The sequence below is a fragment of the Budorcas taxicolor genome, chromosome 4 (assembly GCF_023091745.1).
Source record: "Budorcas taxicolor isolate Tak-1 chromosome 4, Takin1.1, whole genome shotgun sequence".
NCBI classification, from domain to species: domain Eukaryota; kingdom Metazoa; phylum Chordata; class Mammalia; order Artiodactyla; family Bovidae; genus Budorcas; species Budorcas taxicolor.
The window spans coordinates 72,549,388-72,569,475 of NC_068913.1; the positions used below are offsets into that span (position 1 = coordinate 72,549,388).

General features: G+C 41.7%; 1 protein-coding gene across 1 annotated transcript in view; it reads left to right on the forward strand.

Moving 5' to 3' along the window:
• Positions 1–2,334: 2,334 nt before the first annotated feature.
• C4H7orf31 (chromosome 4 C7orf31 homolog) overlaps positions 2,335–20,088 on the forward strand; it is a 41,583-nt gene continuing 23,829 nt past the window's right edge. The window contains exons 1-4 of the mRNA XM_052639223.1: positions 2,335–2,376; positions 3,157–3,314; positions 13,128–13,304; positions 19,462–19,533. Coding sequence (XP_052495183.1) covers positions 3,181–3,314; positions 13,128–13,304; positions 19,462–19,533 — 383 coding nt within the window. The 5' untranslated portion in view covers positions 2,335–2,376; positions 3,157–3,180. The remainder of the gene's footprint in view (positions 2,377–3,156; positions 3,315–13,127; positions 13,305–19,461; positions 19,534–20,088) is intronic.

Here is a 20,088-nt window from a genome sequence, read left to right on the forward strand (position 1 = left end):
CATCCTGGAATGTGAAGTCAAGTAGGCCTTAGAAAGCATCACTACAAACAAAGCTAGTGGAGGTGATGGAATTCCAGTTGAGCTATTTCAAATCCTGAAAGATGATGCTGTGAAAGTGCTGCACTCAATATGCCAGCAAATTTGGAAAACTCAGCAGTGGGCACAGGACTGGAAAAGGGCAGTTTTCATTGCAATCCCAAAGAAAGGCAATGCCAAAGAATGCTCAAACTACTGCACAATTGCACTCATCTCACACGCTAGTAAAGTAATGCTCAAAATTCTCCAAGCTAGGCTTCAGCAGTACGTGAACTGTGAACTTCCAGATGTTCAAGCTGGTTTTAGAAAAGGCAGAGGAACCAGAGATCAAATTGCCAACATCTGCTGGATCATGGAAAAAGCAAGAGAGTCCCAGAAAAACCTCTATTTCTGCTTTATTGACTATGCCAAAGCCTTTGACTTTGTGGATCACAATAAACTGTGGAAAATTCTGAAAGAGATGGGAATACCAGAGCATCTGACCTGCCTCTTGAGAAACCTATATGCAGGTCAGGAAGCAAAAGTTAGAACTGGACATGGAACAACAGACTGGTTCCAAATAGGAAAAGGAGTACATCAAGGCTGTATCGGAGAAGGCAATGGCACCCCAATCCAGTACTCTTGCCTGGAAAATCCCATGGACGGAGGAGCCTGGTAGGCTGCAGTCCATGGGGTCGCTAAGAGTCAGACATGACTGAGCGACTTCACTTTCACTTTTCACTTTCATGCATTGGAGAAGGAAATGGCAACCCACTCCAGTGTTCTTGCCTGGAGAATCCCAAGGACGGCAGAGCCTGGTGGGCTGCCGTCTATGGGGTCGCGCAGAGTCGGACACGACTGAAGCAACTTAGCAGCAGCAGCGGCGGCGGCAAGGCTGTATATTGTCACCCTGCTTATTTAACTTATATGCAGAGTACATCATGAGAAACGCTGGGCTGGAAGAAGCACAAGCTGGAATCAAGATTGCCGGGAGAAATATCAATAACCTCAGATATGCAGATGACACCACCCTTATGGCAGAAAGTGAAGAGGAACTAAAAAGCCTCTTGATGAAAGTGAAAGTGGAGAGTGAAAAAGTTGGCTTAAAGCTCAACATTCAGAAAACGAAGATCAAGGCATCTGGTCCCATCACTTCATGGGAAATAGATGGGGAAACAGTGGAAACAGTGGCAGACTTTATTTTGGGGGGCTCCAAAATCACTGCAGACAGTGACTGCAGTCATGAAATTAAAAGACGCTTACTCCTTGGAAGAAAAGTTATGACCAACCTAGATAGTATATTCAAAAGCAGAGACATTACTTTGCCAACAAAGGTCCGTCTAGTCAAGGCTATGGTTTTTCCAGGGGTCATGTATGGATGTGAGAGTTGGACTGTGAAGAAAGCTGAGCGCCGAAGAATTGATGCTTTTGAGCTGTGGTGTTGGAGAAGACTCTTGAGAGTGCCTTGGCCTGCAAGGAGATCCAACCAGTCCATTCTGAAGGAGATCAGCCCTGGGATTTCTCTGGAGGGAATGATGCTGAAGCTGAAACTCCAGTACTTTGGCCACCTCATGTGAAGAGTTGACTCATTGGAAAAGACTCTGATGCTGGGAGCAATTGGGGACAGGAGGAGAAGGGGACGACAGAAGATGAGATCGCTGGATGGCATCACGGATTCGATGGACGTGAGTCTGAGTGAACTCCGGGAGTTAGTGATTGACAGGCAGGCCTGGCGTGCTGCGATTCATGGGGTTACAAAGAGTCGGACACAACTGAGCGACTGAACTGAACTGCACGTGCTGAGTCCTGCGGAAGCCACCCTAGACAAGGCCGCACTGTTCCCCATTGAGTGTAAGAAACATGTATGTGTTGGAGGCTCCCACCTCATCAGAGTCTCCCTGGCACCGCAGTCCTCCACCGCCCAGTGCACAGCAGAGAACGCGCGGGCCCCAGGGCCAGGAGCCGCCTGGACCAAGCAGCCCTCGAAGGAGCATGTGATACCGCCTGCAGAGGGCGCCAGGGGGCCGGGCCAGGGGCGAAGGGAGGGGCGAATAAAGGGGCGGGGCCGAGGGACTGGGGTGCCGGAAGAACTTTCGCGCGTAGACTGGGAGTTCCTCACCTTCCTTCCGGCTTCCAATTCTTACTGGTTCCAAGAGTTCGTGGGCTGGCTTCTTCCGAAACTTCTATGAGCCCACCGCCGCCCCTGCTCTCCTCCCCGAAGCCCGCCGCTCCGCAAGCACGCATTACCTATTGCCACGGTCACGGTCGCCGTCACAGGCACCCTCAACCCCACCCCTGGTCTGCCCGCCGGCCCTCTCTCTCCTTCACCCGCACCTGCACGCAAGCTCCCCCGGGCCGCAGGTGCGGACGACGGCGGAATTCCACGCCCCGCAGAGGCCCTCCAGCTCTAGAGAGGGGAAAGGGAGCTCTGCCGCCTAAGGCCTCCAGGCTGATGTCCCAAGGTGCGTCGGAACCCCGAGGCACCGATCGGCAGGGCGTTGATGGCCCTGGAGGCTAGGCTTAGGCCGGTCCTGGCCAAGGCGCATCTTTTGCTTCCCTCATCAAGTCCTAAGGAGGGGTGGAATTCTCACTTTGGGGTCTCGCTTGTGCTGCACCGCTGATTCTCCACCTCTCTGCAAAGAACCTCTCGACTAGAATCCCTGAAGACTTTAGAAGCACAGGTGTTAATTCTGTTGAATGCTGAGTCGCCCTGCTTAAAAAAAAAAAAAAAAAAAAACCAGGGCAGGGGGAATCAGCTGAGTTTTCTTGAATAATTACGGTTAAAATTGAGGCAAGAATCGAAGGTCAGTCAATGCCCGCGAGGTAGATGCCTTAAATGAGTCGGCAAGTCATCCATTTATCATTCATACTCTACTTTAGAACCTCTTCCACTCTGTGGGTTTGTTTCAGTTGAAATTCGTTTCCATAGAACTTAAGTTGCTATCTGTTACTGAAAGGACACCTGAAGTCCCACAGATAGGGCTCACCCCAAGGATAGGAGCCCATGATTCCTAAGCAGACTTGGGTTGAACTACCCGGCAGTACAAAGCAAGTTTCCTGCTTGCCCTGAGGGAGGGTCAGTGTGACAGAAACTAACTCAGTGACTCTTTAACCAGGTGTGCCCTCCTTTTCTTTTTCCAGGTTGTGCCCTTTTAGCCAAGAAGCATGGAGGTAATTCATGGCCAGCCCTACTACTGTAGGGAGCTTGAAGGAGCTGACATACTGTCAGACACCTTTTACTCTAATGAACTGCACACTCCACTACAAACGGCTACTCGTCCAACTGCCTCAGGGGACAGGTAAAACAAAGACTGGATAATGCAAACAATTATAAAAGGTTTTAATATATTACTGTATTTTTGTTTTGTGAGAAAAAGCATTTAAGATTATGGGCCTCTTCTGTGTATCACAGCACCAGGAAGCCATAATATGATAATGAACTAAACTTTGAAGTGTCCATATCTATTAGTAACTTGGCAAGAAGTAAAAAGTTAGTGTATATCTTTAAAAGGCAAACATCAGATTCATCTACTGCATTCTAGAACTCTAGAATGATCTGTTCCTTCATTTTGAATTAATTTTGTTTCTTTGTTTTTGGCTGTGCTGAGGCTTCATTATGTGTGGGCTTTTCTCTAATTGCAGAGAATGGGGGCTACTCTCTAGTTGCGATGCTGAGGCTTCTCATTGCAGTGGCTTCTTTTGTTGCAGAGCATGGCCTCTAGGGTGGGAGGGCTCAGCAGCTGTGGCTCTTGGACTCTATAAGTACCGGCTCAGTAGTTGTGGCGAACAGGCTTAGTTGCTTCTCAGCATGTGGGATATTCCTGGACCAGAGATTAAACCTGTGTCTCCTGAATTGGCAGGCAGATGCTTTACCACTGAACCACCAGGGAAGCCCTGTGAATTAATATTTGAATTGAACTTTATAAAGAGTAGTATGTGTGTTAGTTGCTTAGTCATGTCCAACTCTTTGCAACCCTATGGACTGTAGCTTGCCAGACTCCTCTGTCTATGGAATTCTCCAGGCAAGAATACTGGAGTGATTGCCATTCCCTTCTCCAGGGCATCCTCCTGACGTAGGGATTGAACCCGGGTCTCCTGCACTGCAGGCAGATTCTGTACCATCTGAGCCACCAGAGAAGCCCAAAGAGTAGCATAGTGGGTCCTTATAATTCTCTAACACTGTCTGCTCAAAAATACTCCCAGAATCTGTTATTCAGACTTTATTTATGCTCTACCAAGTTTTCTGTAATGCAATGCAGATTATGTTTAAAATGTCATCTAACATATATGAAAGAAAGTGAAAGTGAAGTCGCTCAGTCGTCTCTGACTCTTTGCAACCCTGTGGACTGTAGCCTACCAGGCTTCTCTGTCCATGGGATTCTCTAGGCAAGAATACTGGAGTGGGTTACCATTTCCTTCTCCAGGGGATCTTCCCGACCCAGGGATTGAACCCGGGTCTCCCACATTGGAGGCAGAGGCTTTAACCTCTGAGCCACCATGAGGATTTAACATATATGAGTGATTACTATGTGTTGGCACTGTATCAAATGTTTTACTAATGTGGTAATTCTTTAATCCTTACAACAGCCCTATGAGATAAGTACTATTATTATCCCCATTTTATGTATGAAGGAACAGAGTACAAAGAAGTAATTTTCCAAGATACTAGTGCTGGCTTTACTGTATCAGTATTTATTTGAATCATTTTTAGGAAAGAAAAAAAAAAAACCTCAAAATCATGGATGAGAAATAACCTGTGTAATGGTTTTCTTGCTTTTGCTTGTTTGTTTTATAATTTCACGTTGTCAAATCTCTCATTTAAGAAGTCTTTGTCATGTAAGACGGTAGTCAAAAGAGTTAGACATGACAGAAATGACTGAGCACGCACACACGTTATCTTTATAATAGCAACCCCTCAAGAGTTTGAAGATTCTTTTGACTGTCTGAGTTCTTTTTGCCAGATGAACACTCGTTTTCAACAGACTTTACTCTTCTTTCTTCCTGTGTCAAGACTTTCACTGTCTTGATCAGACTTCCACAGATCTATTCCAATTTGTAAACATACTCTTTATATGAAAAAATGAAAAAAAGCTTTTTCTCCCAATTTAAAAGTAACACACAAGAAGAAAGAAAAAAAGATATAAAGAAAAAAATTTTAACTGAAAAATAACTGACATTTCTGTATGAATAACTTGGAAATCATGAAACTCCAAAAATAAAATAAATTTTCCATTTTTCCAATGGAAGAAAAATGAAATTAAAGCACAGGAAGAAAACCTTCTGTACTTCCTTTATCCAGAAACAGTAACCATTGTTAATATTTCAATATGTCTCCTCCATTTTTTTAATTTGAAGATTCCATTCAACATATTTTTTGTAAACTACTGTTTTTTACTTAATGCAAAGAAATATGTTCATGTTTGTGGGAAAGTGTGTTCAGTTCACATCTACAGACTCATTCCTTGGTGCACCTGCTTTGTTATCTGATTCCCAAAAGTGGCTGTGAGCCCCAAATTCCTGCTCAGCTCCAAGGACCATAAGATCAGACAGGGCTTTCCTGGAGCCAGAGGAAACTCTTAGCTGATCGTGTGTGATATGGGAATAGGCAGTGGTCCCTGGATCAAAAGCAGCAGTGTGAGGTTTTATGTTTGGCCAAAAGGGATCTGAGTAGGAATTTAACGCTGCTGTATCTGATGGAACTCACTGTGCCCACCAAAGCACTCACAGAGGCATTTAACTAAAATGTTGATACCCTCTACCTAAATGGTCCTATGGTTTGGTTAGTAATTGGCTCCAAAACCCTTAAACAGACTTGAAATCTAAGAGAAATGTCAGAGAAAATATTGCTTTTCATTGCTGTTTTCAGTCACTCATTTGTGTCTGACTCTGAGACCCCCATGGAGTACAGCACACCAGGCTTCCCTGTCCTTCACAATCTCCTGGAGCTTGCTTAGACTCATATCCATTGAGTCAGTGATGCCAACCAACCATCTCATCCTCTATTGTCCACTTCTCCTCCTGCCTTCAGTCTTTGCCAGCATCAGGGTTTTTTCCTATGAGTAGGCTCGTTGCATCAGGTGACCAAAGTATTGGAGCTTCACCTTCAGCATCAGTCCTTCCAATGAATATTCAGTGTTGATTTCCTTTAGGATTGACTGGTTTGATCTTGCAGTCCATGGGACTCTCAAGAGTCTTCTCTAACACCACAGTTCAAAAGCATCAGTTCTTCAGTGTTCAGCCTTCTGATGGTTCAACGCTTACATCCATATGTGACTACTGGAAAAGCCATAGCTTTGACTATATGGACCTTTGTTGGCAAAGTAATGTCTCTGCTTTTTAATATGCTGTCTATGTTGGTCATAACTTTTCTTCCAAGGAGCAAGCGTCTTAATTTCATGGCTGCAGTCACCATCTGCAGTGATTTGGAACCCAAGAAAATAAAGTCTGTCACTGTTTCCATTGTTTCCCCATCTGTTTGCCATGAAGTGATGGGGCCAGATGCCATGACCTTAATTTTCTGAACATTGAGTTTTAAGCCAGCTTTTTCATTTTCCTCTTTCACTGTTATCAAGAGTCTCTTTAGTTCCTCTTTGCTTTCTGCCACAAGGGTCGTGTCATCTGCATATCTGAGGTTATTGATATTTCTCCCAGCAATCTTGATTCCAGCTTGTGCTTCATCCAGTCCAGCATTTCTCATGATGTACTCTACATATAACAAGGTGAAAATATACAGCCTTAATGTACTGCTTTCCCAGTTTGGAACCAGTCCATTGTTCCATGTCTGATTCTAACTGTTGCTTCTTGACCTGCATACTGGTTTCACAGGAGGCTGCTAAGTTGGTCTTCTTTTGCCATCTTTTTAAGAATTTTCCACAGTTTATTGTGATCCACACGGTCAAAGGCTTTAGCATAGTCAATGAAGCAGAAGTACATCTTTTTCTGGAATCCTCTTGATTTTGCTATGATCCAGTGGATGTTGGCAATTTGATCTCTGGCTCTTCTGACTTTTCTAAATCCAGCTTGAACATCTGGGAGTTCTCAGTTCATGTACTATTGGAGAATTTTGAGCATTACCTTGCTAGCATGTGAAATACGTGCAATAATGTGGTAGTTTGAACATTCTTTCACAATGCCCTTCTTTGGGATTGGAATGAAAACTGACCTTTTCCAGTCCTGTGGCCATGGCTGTTTTCTGAATTTGCTGGCATATTGAGTGCAGCACTTTCACAGCCTCATCTTTTAGGATTTGAAATAGCTCAGCTGGAATTCCATCACCTCCACTAGCTTTGTTCGTAGTGATGCTTCCTAAGGCCCACTTGACTTCACACTCCAGGATGTCTGGCTTTAGGTGAGCGATCACACCATCATGGTTATCTGGGTCATTAATATTTAACTGACTACAAAATTAAACACAGCATATACTCAATTACCTATAAATATAATAAGGTATTATTTGAAGCAGTATCTAGGTACAACCATGTTCCTAGTTCCTAATAAATAAAATTTGCTTTTCACTTTATTCCATGTGACGTTTTTCCTTTCTTAGTCCCCAAATGGGAAAACCAGGATGATCCTATATTCTCAGAACCTTCCCTCTCATTTAACTCCCTTTTAAATAGTACCTGGGCAGCTTGCAGAAATAGAAGTTCTCTTTTCTCTCAGTAGTATTCCTCAACTTCTCTAGAAGGTATCATCAGGGCAACATTGGTAACTCTACCCTATCCACACTGAGGCTTACTTCTTCCAAACCAGGTTCAGGGTATATGGCTCCCAACTCAAACCTCAAGGTATCTCAAAAACAGAACAAAACAATGAAGAACAAAATCTGCTGGCTTTTAGGGATTACTCTTCATAATGGTAAGGATGAATACAAGTCGTAATGTATTAGCTCAGGCAGCTTAATTTTCTAAGTGTGGCTGTACTTAAAGGAGTGGCTTTTTAAATATTATAATGTATTTTGAATTAACTTGGCAATTTAAACAGGGATGAAAAGTTGTTTCCTCTCATCCACCTATTTTTTTTTTTTCTCCAGAATAGGCAGCACAGTCTAACTCATCTGTTACCCACCAGTAGTCTGGTAACTGGGCACATCAAAATAACATGACAAGTGTTCTGAAAATACAGATTCCCAAGCTCTGTCTTTGGGCTTCCCCAGTGGGTCAGCGGTAAAGAATCCACCTGCAATGCAGGAGAGGCAGTAGACAAGGGTTTGATCCCTGAGTCAGGAAGATCCCCTGGAGAAGGAAATGGCAACCCAGCAACCCACTCCAGTAGTCTTGTCCAGAGAATCTCAGGGAGCCCAGAAAGCTGCAGTCCAAAGTGTCGCAAGGAGTCAGACGCCACTAAAGTGTCTTAGCCTGCACTCAAGCTCTATCTGTAGAGACTCTGACTCACTGGGTCTGGGTTGGATCTAGGGGATCTGCATTTTTAGTAGTTTTTCAACTTGTTTTGAGAATCACTGGCCTAGCAGAAAGCACTCAAACACGACATGAAAACCAGGATTGTGGTCTGGCTTACCCAGTGACCAAGGGCAAGTTAATCTTTGTACATCAGTTACTTTCTTCACTGGTATGTTGTGGGACCATTATATTAGTCACTATTATGTATGATTACTTGATCTCCTTAAAAAAATATTAATAAGTAAGTGGCATTCTTTTGTGTTTTTTCCACTGAAAATTTAACACTGGCAGGTACAGATACTCAAAATCACAGATGCCTACCTCCTTTTTCCATTCAGCTGACATCTCTTTCCTAGTCCATTAGGAGGATAAATATCAATTGAGAAAGTGTCTTGAGAATTGCTTAAGATTTAATTACAAAGTTCCATTTTATTTCTGTGTTTGTCTCATTGCTTTCTGATTCCTGAGGTTTGGGGGTTGGTTTGTTGTTTTGTGTTTAACTGTTAGCTTCCTGTCAAAAAATAAGCATATGTTTGTTCTAGCCTTTCCTTTAATCATGCCTTGCAATCATTATTGGCTAAATTCAGTCCCTCAAATCAAAATCCTGTAAGTTGACTCCAAAGAATGATATCGGTTCATCTACAGGGAATATATCTTTCTCTTAAACAAGTAAACATTAATTTTAAGTGGCTACAGATTTCAGCACTAATAATTTGTTGTTATTTGCTTAGGAGACATGTATTATTTAAGCTATAAAATTATTTAATACTGAAACTTTAGTATTTCATTTAATTAGTTCCTTCTATAAATTCTGTTAATATTAAAGCTAAGGGGTAGGGATATGAGACCCTACAATGAAAGAGAAATATGACTTCTTTATGCTCTGCCTTTTATTTTAAATGGTTTCCTACAACTTACTGGTTTTAGATGAATGCCAACCCAAGTGATTGATTAACATATTCTACTGTCTCATCTTCCTAGGCTAGTGTAATATATGAGGGTCAGATGCTGAGAAATTGACTCATCTAATTTAAATGTAACTTTTAAAAACTTAAGATATTAAAGCTTAGGTTGCCATTAATCAAATGTATTTAAATATTTTTCACTTGTCATGCCCCCACCCTGTGTCTATTGATTATAGTCATAGATCATAGCTCAGAGGTCTGAGAACGGAATACCTTCATCCCTTCTCCAGTACCCCAAATCAGCGGACACCAGATTCTCCTTGACTAGCTGGTGCAGGGGGTGGCAGACTTCTTCCTTAAAGGACCAGATAGTAAATACTTAAGGCTCTATAGTCTCTGTCAAGGGCTTCTCTGGTGGCTCAGATGGTAAGGAATCTGCCTACAATGCGGGAGACCCTGGCTGGCCTAGAGAATTCCATGGACAGAGGAGCCTGGCAGGCTACAGTCCATGGGGTTGCAAAGAGTCAGACACGACTGAGCAACTAACACTTTCACTTTTTTCACTTTCAGTCTCTGTCAAACTACTCAGCTCTGCTGTTGTAGCAGAAAAACAGCCATAGACAATAGCCAGTATACAAATGAATGGTCATGGCTGTATTCCAATAAAATTTTACTTACGAAAACAGCAGTAGGTTGGATTTGGCCTGTGGGTCATAGTTTGCCAACCCCTATGTAGTGACTTTGAGATAATACATTCCATGTATGACAGTCCCAAGTGTTAGTTCTTCTTTCAGCAAATTTGTGCAGGAGGTTGACACTAAACCCGTGCATGGGTGCAGATAAGAAAGTGGCTCCACTGTCCACATCTGTATCTCTGAGTTCCCTTCCCGTGTTTCTAACTGGGTCCACGTTGCTCAGAAGGTATCATCCAAAGGGCCCATGAGATCATGCAGGGTGTTACCCTTGTCTTCCTTACTTGCTTCCCCTCTCAAGCAGCTCTTCTCTACTGTGCCTCAAATTTCAATATTCTGTATCAGCTCTTCTCATATAGCCCAAAATTCAGCTGTCTTTTCAGCCCTTAAGATTCAGCTAAATTCCACTCAAATCTTTATCCCATACATTCTGGTAACCCAAAGCCTTCCTCAAAATGTACCAAAATTCCCAGGATGGGGTGGGGATGGCCGTAACTGACTTTGGGTACCTGGCTCCACGTATTCTGCTTCTGTTCAACAACATTTTGACCCAGATGTGAAACAGTCATTTTTTAGTTTCCTCCAGAGACCTCATCCACATAGAGCATTTGTGAGCCTGGTAAATGTCACTGATCAGGTAAGGGTCTGAAGGAAGAATCACATCATACCATATAATATATAACTAAAAGTTCCTTACAAGCCATAGCTTCTATATTTAAAAGTTCTTTATCCCAGCTACCATCAGAGTTCCCCCAATGGCTTTCACTCACCGTGATCCCTGAGCATCCTGCTGGTCTCTTTTCTTCCTCTCCCCCTACTTCCCTTTCCCCTCATCTTCCTCTCTCAAGAGTGAAACACCAAATCCTTTCCGTTGCTGAGCGGCTTAATAAATCTTGGGTTGCTTGAGTCCTTATCAACACCTGTACTTGCGGAGTCTCTGTCTCTTCTCCAAGTGGCCTAACAAAATAGTTGATCAAACAAGCAAGTCTTGCCCAAGAAGGATTCTGGAGCCAACACTGTCAGGAATTTTCAGTTCCATAACCTTTCAACCCTCGAGGCCTTCTTCCATGATATTGCCCCTGCTTAGAGTCCTCCCTCTCTTGCACCCAGAAAAGTCCTACTCATCCTTTAGAACTCATCCTAGACAGTGATTCACCCAAGAATCCTACCTCCAGAAGGGAATCCTGTTGGTCTTGCATATTTATGAATAGGGGGTATGCTATCTATCTCTGACCACTTAAATTCGAGTTCAAGTCATGGGCAAGTGCAAATTTGGGGAGAAAATGAGAGAGCTGGTTTTTCCTGACTCACCTTTAACATGAGAGGGCAGTCTTTTAGGGTCCCAGTTTACGGTAGGGATGGCTTCCTTTAGATTCCTCACCTGGCTGATTTCTGTGCTTCTCCGCCTGCAGTGTCCTTAAAGCAAAAACGAAATCTGCCCGAATTAGCACTGCCTTAAGGGCAAAAGTGGCTTCTGTGCTTGTTTACCATTCCAGATTCCTATTTCCCCTCTTAGGGAACTCTGGTGTCTCTTTCTGTCTTGTTAACAATGAGTTGCTTTTAAGAAGATGCTTTTCTTTTCAACATTTTGTGTTGTTTGCTCAAGGAAAATCGAAGCAGTCTAATAAAAATAGAATTCAACTTCTCCAAGAAAATTTGACTCAAAGTTCAATGGGTCCCCTTCCTAAAATTGTCATGTTATTGTCTGCTCTCAAGGAAAACCAACTAGTCAGTAAGTATTTATTGAGCATATATTTGCAAGGCACAGTGCCATATCCTAGGGATTCCATGGTGAGTGTGCCAGAGTCTTGTCTGCAATGACCTGTCCTCTTTGTTGTGCTGTGGAAACTGTGATGAATCATTGTTCTTTGTTCTCTAGAACATTGTGCTGTTCATTTCTTGGTGACAGATTACTGCTTTATTTTAAGAGGATGTAACTTAAGAACAGCCAGGTAGAAGAGGTACATAGGGCAAGGTATGTGGATTGGGGCACTGAACTTCCATGAAGTCTGAGGGCCCCACTCTCCCCCCACCACCACCTCCACATGGTCACCAACACCAAAGCTCTTTTTCCAGCATTTTAATTTATTTTTAGTGGGATGGTTAGTCTAAATAATTGACTGCCATTAGTGGAAACTGGAAGACCTAAAATCCTTCCTCATTAGGATGCAGGTCTTTAGCCAGATTTAAGAGTTTTGTGAGGGCTTCTCCCTAGCCTAAAGTTTTCATATTGTGTAATAAGTAGCAGTCCAGGAAACAAATCAGTCTCTTTGGCCTTTTTCATTCGCTCAGGCATGCAATTCATTTCACAGACATCCATTGAGTACTTCCTGTGAAGCATTTTTACAACAGTGAATATGTGTCCTGGCCCTTCACTCCCTTGTTGAGAAAGAGCAGAGAAAGTCATCTGAACTACCAGTTTTTAAGATGAGACTAGCCCTACCAGCCAATTTAGGAAATTTCCGTGTCTTCAACCTACTAAATGGTATAGTTGTAAAGGATGGAACAATTGAAGAACTATTTTCTATGGAAGGTAATTTGTTGAATAGGGCAGTACTTCTAAAGTTTAGCATGCAAAGGAATCATCTGGTGGGCTTGTTTAAAACAGATTACAGCTTAAAGAGGTGGGATGGGGAGAGGAAAGGGAGGCTCAGGAGGGAGGGGAGATATATATATATATAATTGTGACTGATTCACACTGTTGTATGGCAGAAACCAATGCAGCATGGTAAAGCAATTTTCCTCCAATTAAAAAATAAATTAAAGAAAAACAGATTATAGGGCTCAACACCTCACTGCACCCACTAATTCTGATTCCTGGATCTGGGATGGAGCCAGAGAATTTGTATTTCTAACAAGGTCCTTCTCACTCTAGCTCACTTCCACATTGTAGAAGTGCTAACGAGCTCTCTGGAATCTCTCTTACAAGAGCATTAGTCCCATTCATGACTGCTCTTCCTGACCTAGTCACTTCCTGAAGATCCCACCTTTTTATATCGTCACATTGGACATTAGGATTTAAATACATAAATTTGGGGGCAGGAAGGACACAAACATTCAGACCATAGCATTCCACTCTGAACCCATTAATATTTCAAAAGTCTCTTTTTATGCAGGTATCAGACATTAAGACAGTCACTCCAACGATGTAGACTTCCATGGGGCGCTGAAAGGGAATATGGAGGGATGATACCCATTTCGCTCCCTGAGGAACACAGGCCGAAATGTGAACCTCCTAGAGTCATGGGCAAAGGACATCAGCATTATGGATTTGGTGGAGAAATCTGGCCAAGGTAAATAAACTCAGTCCCTCACATAGAGGTCATTGTTATTCAATTTTCTGTATTTCTATTGTGAGTCCTTTGTTAACTTAAATCTACTTCTAAACTTATTATTTATGAAAAGATACAGATGGGAACACTAATTATATAATTTCTAATTGTGAAGTCAGTAAAAAATATAAATATCTTTGCTCTCCTTAGAGATGTTTATGTGATCAAAAAATTTGATTAATCTAATTCCCTTACTAATCATATTTTATCTAAAACTAAGTAACATTCCTGAGAGAGATTAATTTTTTTTGGCTTGAGCAAATAGATGGCCTAATTTCTACAAATGTTGTTGACTTTCGAATTCTATTTTTTTTAAAACCATCTATAGTCAGTCATTAGAATCTAATGGGCATTGTTTTCAAGTATTAAAATATTTCAGTCATCATTTATGTCTTAAAGTTACCCTTTGGGCAAATTTATTCAAAGGCCAGTTAAACCTGAAGATAAAGCACACACACACAAAATCTGAGCAGTAAATTAAATGTCACAACATTAACTACTAAGTATGAAATTTATTCAAAACAAAATCCATTGAAGCTTCTCCACACAGAGCCCGCTTACTCCTATTTTATCTAACAATCCTGGCTACCTAGTTTACTGACAATCTAGCTAACTAGTTTTTTATTCTAAAGCAGTTAAATAAATAGGCCACAACTATAGAGGAAAACAATACCAATAGGGACATGTGGTAGCCTTATGAAAGCCTCAGTAAAGTAATAAAAAGCAGACAAATGAAAAGTCCAATTGGAAAGATGCAAATATTGACACAATGAAGATAGGACCTCAAGTTCATCAATTCATTCGACAGATTTGTTTAAGCCCCCACTCTCGTGGAACTTGCTTTATAATATAATATAGATTTTTAATATCTTAGTAAAGTGGAAATTGTTATCCTGGTTTTACAATAGAGACCCAAGAAGCTCAGTACCTTTCCTTGGGTCAGACAATATGAAGTTTCAGAATGGGGATTTGAATCTGGGTTTATTTAACTCCATAGTCCACATTCTTTTCATTTGTTCATTCATTCACTCATTCCAGCCATTCACTTATTCAGTCATTTGAATATAGCAAGCATTGTTGAGATTAAGGTATAGCTCCTCATGGAGTTTATAGTTCTGGTCCCCAGAATTTGTATATTAAAAAATGTACAATATTCTAAAAGACTTAGAAGTATATTCAGAATTATAGTGTGTAAAAAGAAAGCAAAAGACTAGCCTCTTATGAGAAAGAAGTCTTGGTGTCTTACGGAATGCAGCCCTAGGATACTTGGGAAAGGAAATATTTGTTCCAAATAGAATGTCAATCACTCCTGACTCAGAAATGCAGGTTAATATATTCGGTTCTTGTCACACCCTTTTGTGTTAAACGTTATCATTTTTATCATTTAAATGTTATCATTATCATATTTATCTCTTAAAAATATTTCAAGTTCCCTTGCCCTCAGCCCACAGGAATTTATTACCTGGTGTGTGTGTGTGTGTGTGTGTGTGTGTGTGTGTGTGTGTGTGTGTTAGTCGCTCAACCGTGTCTGACTCTTTGTGATCCCATGGACTGTAGCCCACCAGGCTCCTGTGTCCATGGAATTCTCCAGGCCAGAATACTGGAGTGAGTTGCCATTCCATTTCCAGGGGATCTTCCTGACCCAGGGATCAAACCCAGGTCTCCTGTATTACAGACAGATTCTTTCACTGTCTGAGCCACGAGGGAAGTCTTTACCTGGTGGGGCAAACCCAAATTTTGTTTCTGAAAGATTTATAAGCTTCTCTTGGGGCTTCCCTGGTGGCTCAGTGGTAAAGAATCCACCTGCCAGTGCAGGAGACACGAGTTTGATCCCTTATCAGGGAAGGAACTAAGGCAGCCCACCAGGCTCCCCCATCCCTGGGATTCTCCAGGCAAGAACACTGGAGTGCGTTGCCATTTCCTTCTCCAATGCATGAAAGTGGAAAGTGAAAGGGAAGTCGCTTAGTGACAAGCGACTCATGTGACAAGGAGGAACTAAGCCCATGGGCCACAGCAACTGAGCCTGTGCTCTAGAACCTGGGAGCCCCAAGTACTGAAGCCCACACGCCCGAGAGTCTGTGCTGTGAGACAAGAAAAGTGACTGCAATGAGAAGCCCGCCCACACACCACAACCAAAGAGTAGCCCCGCACGACAAAGACCCATCACAGCGAAATAAATAAGTAAATCTTAAAAAACAAAACAAAAAAACTAAGCTGTTAGCGATTCTGCCTTGTGCAGCTACTACTCTATTCTATGAATTTTATGCCCCTGGGAGCTATGTTGCTGCTGCTGCTGCTGCTAAGTCGCTTCAGTCGTGTCTAACTCTGTGCGACCCCAGAGACTTCAGCCCACCAGGCTCCCCCGTCCCTGGGATTCTCCAGGCAAGAACACTGGAGTGGGTTGCCATTTCCTTCTCCAATGCATGAAAATGAAAAGTGAAAGTGATGTCGCTTGGTCTTATACGACTCTTTGTGACCCCATGGGCTGCAGCCTACCAGGCTCCTCCGTCCATGGGATTTTCCAGGCAAGAGAACTGGAGTGCAGTGCCATTGCCTTCTCCAGGGAGCTATGTTAGGAGGTGTCTAAAAGATCCCGGTTCTAGAAATACTCCTTTTCCCCAGCATGGTATAGTGGCAGTCCTGTTGCCCTTCACATTTAGGATCTATAATCCCAGCCTACTTGGAATAATTCTTCCTTGCCTGTTTTCTCCAGAGTCATAAGGAGCCCCAGATTACATCATCAGTTCAGCTTCCAGTTCAGTGGGACCATTGTTCTGTTGTCTGGTGGCAGCATTTCTCCCTTAACCTCTAAATGAGCAAAGCTCAAGGTGGCTGGGGAGGAAGTAAAAATTTTCTCAAGTGTAATACAAACAGTGAGGGGCATCACTCCCACTTCTCCCCGTACTTTTTAGACCATGCATTCTGGTTACAGAGGAAAGTATTTATTGATGACCAGTTCAGAGCATGTGCCACACTCTTCAGGACAACACTGAGCCATAGCTGAGTCATCAATAGGCTATTCCAGCATTCTGTAAATATGACAAGGCCAGTGAATCTTTTCAATTCAACCAATGCCTTATTTCTTTTTGTGGTAAATTGTCAAGAGTATTACTTAGTGAGGGTTATTCTTACCCCACAAGAACGCTCACCAACAGAATCTCACAACTGAGGATGTTCTCAATTAGGTAGATACTCTGTGGGCATCCGTCAGGCTTTCTCCAGTCACCCAGTGGCTTCATAAACTAAATAACCCTTGACTAATAGTACTCTTGCCTGGAAAATCCCATGGAAGGAGGAGCCTGGTAGGCTGCAGCCCATGGGGTCGTGAAGAGTCAGACATGACTGAGCGACTTCCCTTTCACTTTTCACTTTCATGCACTGGAGAAGGAAATGGCAACCCACTCCAGAGTTCTTGCCTGGAGAATCCCAGGGACGGGGGAGCCTGGTAGGCTGCCGTCTATGGGGTCGCACAGAGTTGGACACGACTGAAGTGACTTAGCAGTAGCAGTAGCAATATACCCTTAGTCAAGAGTAATACTGTTTAAGATATCATGTAGTGAATAAGGCCTTCAGTTACATTCCATTGATGATGTAACTGGCAGCAATGTAGTGAGGAGGAAAGGGAAATCCTTAGTTAGAGGTTCCTGTGAGGATAAGTCATCTTTCATGATGCAGGGGTCTAATGTAGTCAACCACCTACCAGGTGGGTGACTAGTACACCCAGGGAGATTTTTCTCTATGAATTACTTAGGATTGGTAACTTCTTCTGGTAAACTCAAATGTAGCCAGGCCAGTTATGATGAAGGGGAGTTTCATGTTGCTGAGTTCATACATGAAAACTTCTGTTCCTGCCCCTGTAATAATTTAGTTTATGAAGCCACTGAGAAAGCACCAGGTGACTGGAGAAAGCCTGACGGATGCCCACAAAGTATCTACCTAATTGAGAACATCCTCAGTTGTGAGATTCTGTTGGTGAGCATTCTTGTGGGGTAAGAAGAACCCTCACACTCTAGGACCAATCTCAAAGACTGAGAAAGCGAGTATTTTGGAGTCTACATTGGGTAGATGAGATGTAGGATGGGTGTTCACAAGAAACTGAGTTCAGCAGTACAGTATATATTAAAATATCACAAGCACCAAGAATGAAGGCTGCAGTAACTATGGACTTCAGGTGATAATGATGTGTCAGTGGAAGTTCATCAATCCTAGCAAATGTACCACTCTTGTGAGAGATGTTGATAATGGGGGAGGCTAAGATCCAACCAGTCCATCCTAAAGGAGATCAGTCCTGGGTGTTCACTGGAAGGACTGATGCTAAAGCTGAAACTCCAGTATTTTGGCCACCCCATGTGAAGCGTTGACTCATTGGAAAAGACCCTGATGCTGGGAGGGATTGGGGGCAGGAGGAGAAGGGGACGACAGAGGATGAGATGGCTGGATGACATCACCGACTCAATGGACGTGAGTTTGAGTGAACTCTAGGAGTTGGTGATGGACAGGGAGGCCTGGCGTGCTGCGATTCATGGGGGCACAAAGAGTCGGACATGACTGAGCAACTGAACTGAACTGAACTGAAGCATGTGTGAGTTAAAGGGTATTTGATAATCTCTCTACCTTCAAATCTGTCAACCTTGCCATGAACCTAAAACTGCAATCTAAAGATTGTAAATATGGATATAATCTGATTCTTTAAATTTCTCATAGTGTTCCACAGTATGGATGTATTAAATTATTTAGCCATTCTTGTATTTTCTTTTTCTTCTTTTGTATTAACTAAATGTATGAATATCTTTATACAGGCTTCCTTGAGCTCAATACACAAAGTTTCTCCAGGGAAAATTCTAAGTAGAAGTTATGGATCATAATATATGAATTATTTTTAATTTTAGCCCCCAAATGCTTTATATTCCCAGAGTAGTATCTAAAAGTATCCATTTTGCCATATTCTTAGCCAACTGTAGTAACATTATCAAACTGTATAATTTTTGCCTATCTAAAGAATAAAAAATTTATCTTGATCATCAGAATGCATTTCTCTGATTAGATTGAGTACTTTTTTCTTACATTTGTTTTCTTATTTTTGACTATATTTCCTTTCTGTTCTTATTCTTTGCTCATTTTTATTGCTTGTCTTTTAGCTATAGATTCTTACAGGTTCTTTATGTTCTGGATATTAACTCTATATGTATTTATTATAAATATTTTTTCTAATCTTTGTTTTATTTGAGCTTTTTTATACTGTCTTGTTTTAAATTTTTTAATAAATTCTCCTTATCTTAAAAAATTTTTTTTCTATTTATTTATTTTGGGCTGTGCTGGCTGTGCTGCACAGGCTTTTTTCTACTTTTGGCAAGTGGGCACTGCTTTCTAGTTGTGGTGCATGGGCTTCTCATTGCGGTGGCTTCTCTTGTTGCAAAGAATCCCATGGACAAAGGAGCCTGGTGTGCTACAGTCCATGGGGTCGCAAAGAGTTGGACACAACTGAGCAACTAACACATACACACTCTTGTTGTGGAGCACAGGCTCCAGGGCACGCAGGCTGCAGTAGTTGCAGTATATGGGCTCAGTAGTTGCGACTCCTAGGCTCTGCAGCACAGGCGCAGTAGTCGGGGTGCATGGGCCTAGTTGCTCCTCAGCATGTGGGATCTTCCAGATCAGGACTCGAACCCATGTCACCTGCATTGACAGACGGATTCTTTACCACTGAGCCACCAGGGAAGCCCTTTTCAAAAATTTTTCATTTGATGTTCTCAAATTTCCTTTTGATTTTTGAGTTTTTAAAAATCTTATTTAAAATGTTTTCCCTACCACCAAGAAAAAAGCATATTCGTATATTTTTTTAATATTTGTATGCTTTTCACCAATTCCTTAGATTTTTAATCCATCTGAAATTATCTCTTTGAATAGTATGAAGTTGAAGTCTTTTTTTTCCAAATGGCTAGTGAATTTTTCCTGTGTTGTTTATTAAAAAATAAGCCTTTTCCCACTGATTTAAAATACCATCTTTTCATGTACTGAATTAACGTATACATGGTTGTATTCATCTGTTATTCTTTTACTATCTCACATTACACTGCTATTAAAAAGACGTTCAATTTAATGTTTTCTTTCTTTTCAGAAAGCTTCCTGTTGAACAATTTTATTATTTGTCACAGAACAAAAAAAGTGACATCTACGGAAATGATTCTTTGTAAGTTTGAGGTTTCTTTTTCTTATGTGAAATCAAATAACATTTTTAAGTGGAAATGAGTCATATGCAAAATTTTAATAGTCCCCAAATTTTCCTCAAGTCTAGGGAACTCCTAGGAAAACAGAAGTCTTCCTTTTTTTACATAGAGATCATTGACTATAGAAACCAAGACCAAAAGAACAAGAATAAAATAAATAGACTAAAACCTACTAATAGTTTTTTGCATTTAAACAAAAAAAAATTGGAAAGATGGAATAGTAATGTTCAAAAAGATTCATATAGGTCCTCTTGACCCATTTCCCTGCCTTTGACTTTGTTATTCAATCTAATAAGAATCTGTTACATTTCTTAAGAGGGTCATAGAAAAAGCCCCAGTGCCCTCAATAAAAATTTTAATCAGAATTTTATGAAAGTGGTTTGTTATGAGAATCTACAAATAACTTTTCATAAAATTACTCTGTAAGTTTCTCTTTTGGATAAAGAATACTTAATTCACTCTTTTCTTAGAGGAATTATTTTCTAGTATATTATTTTTTGCTCATTGAAATAGTTTGT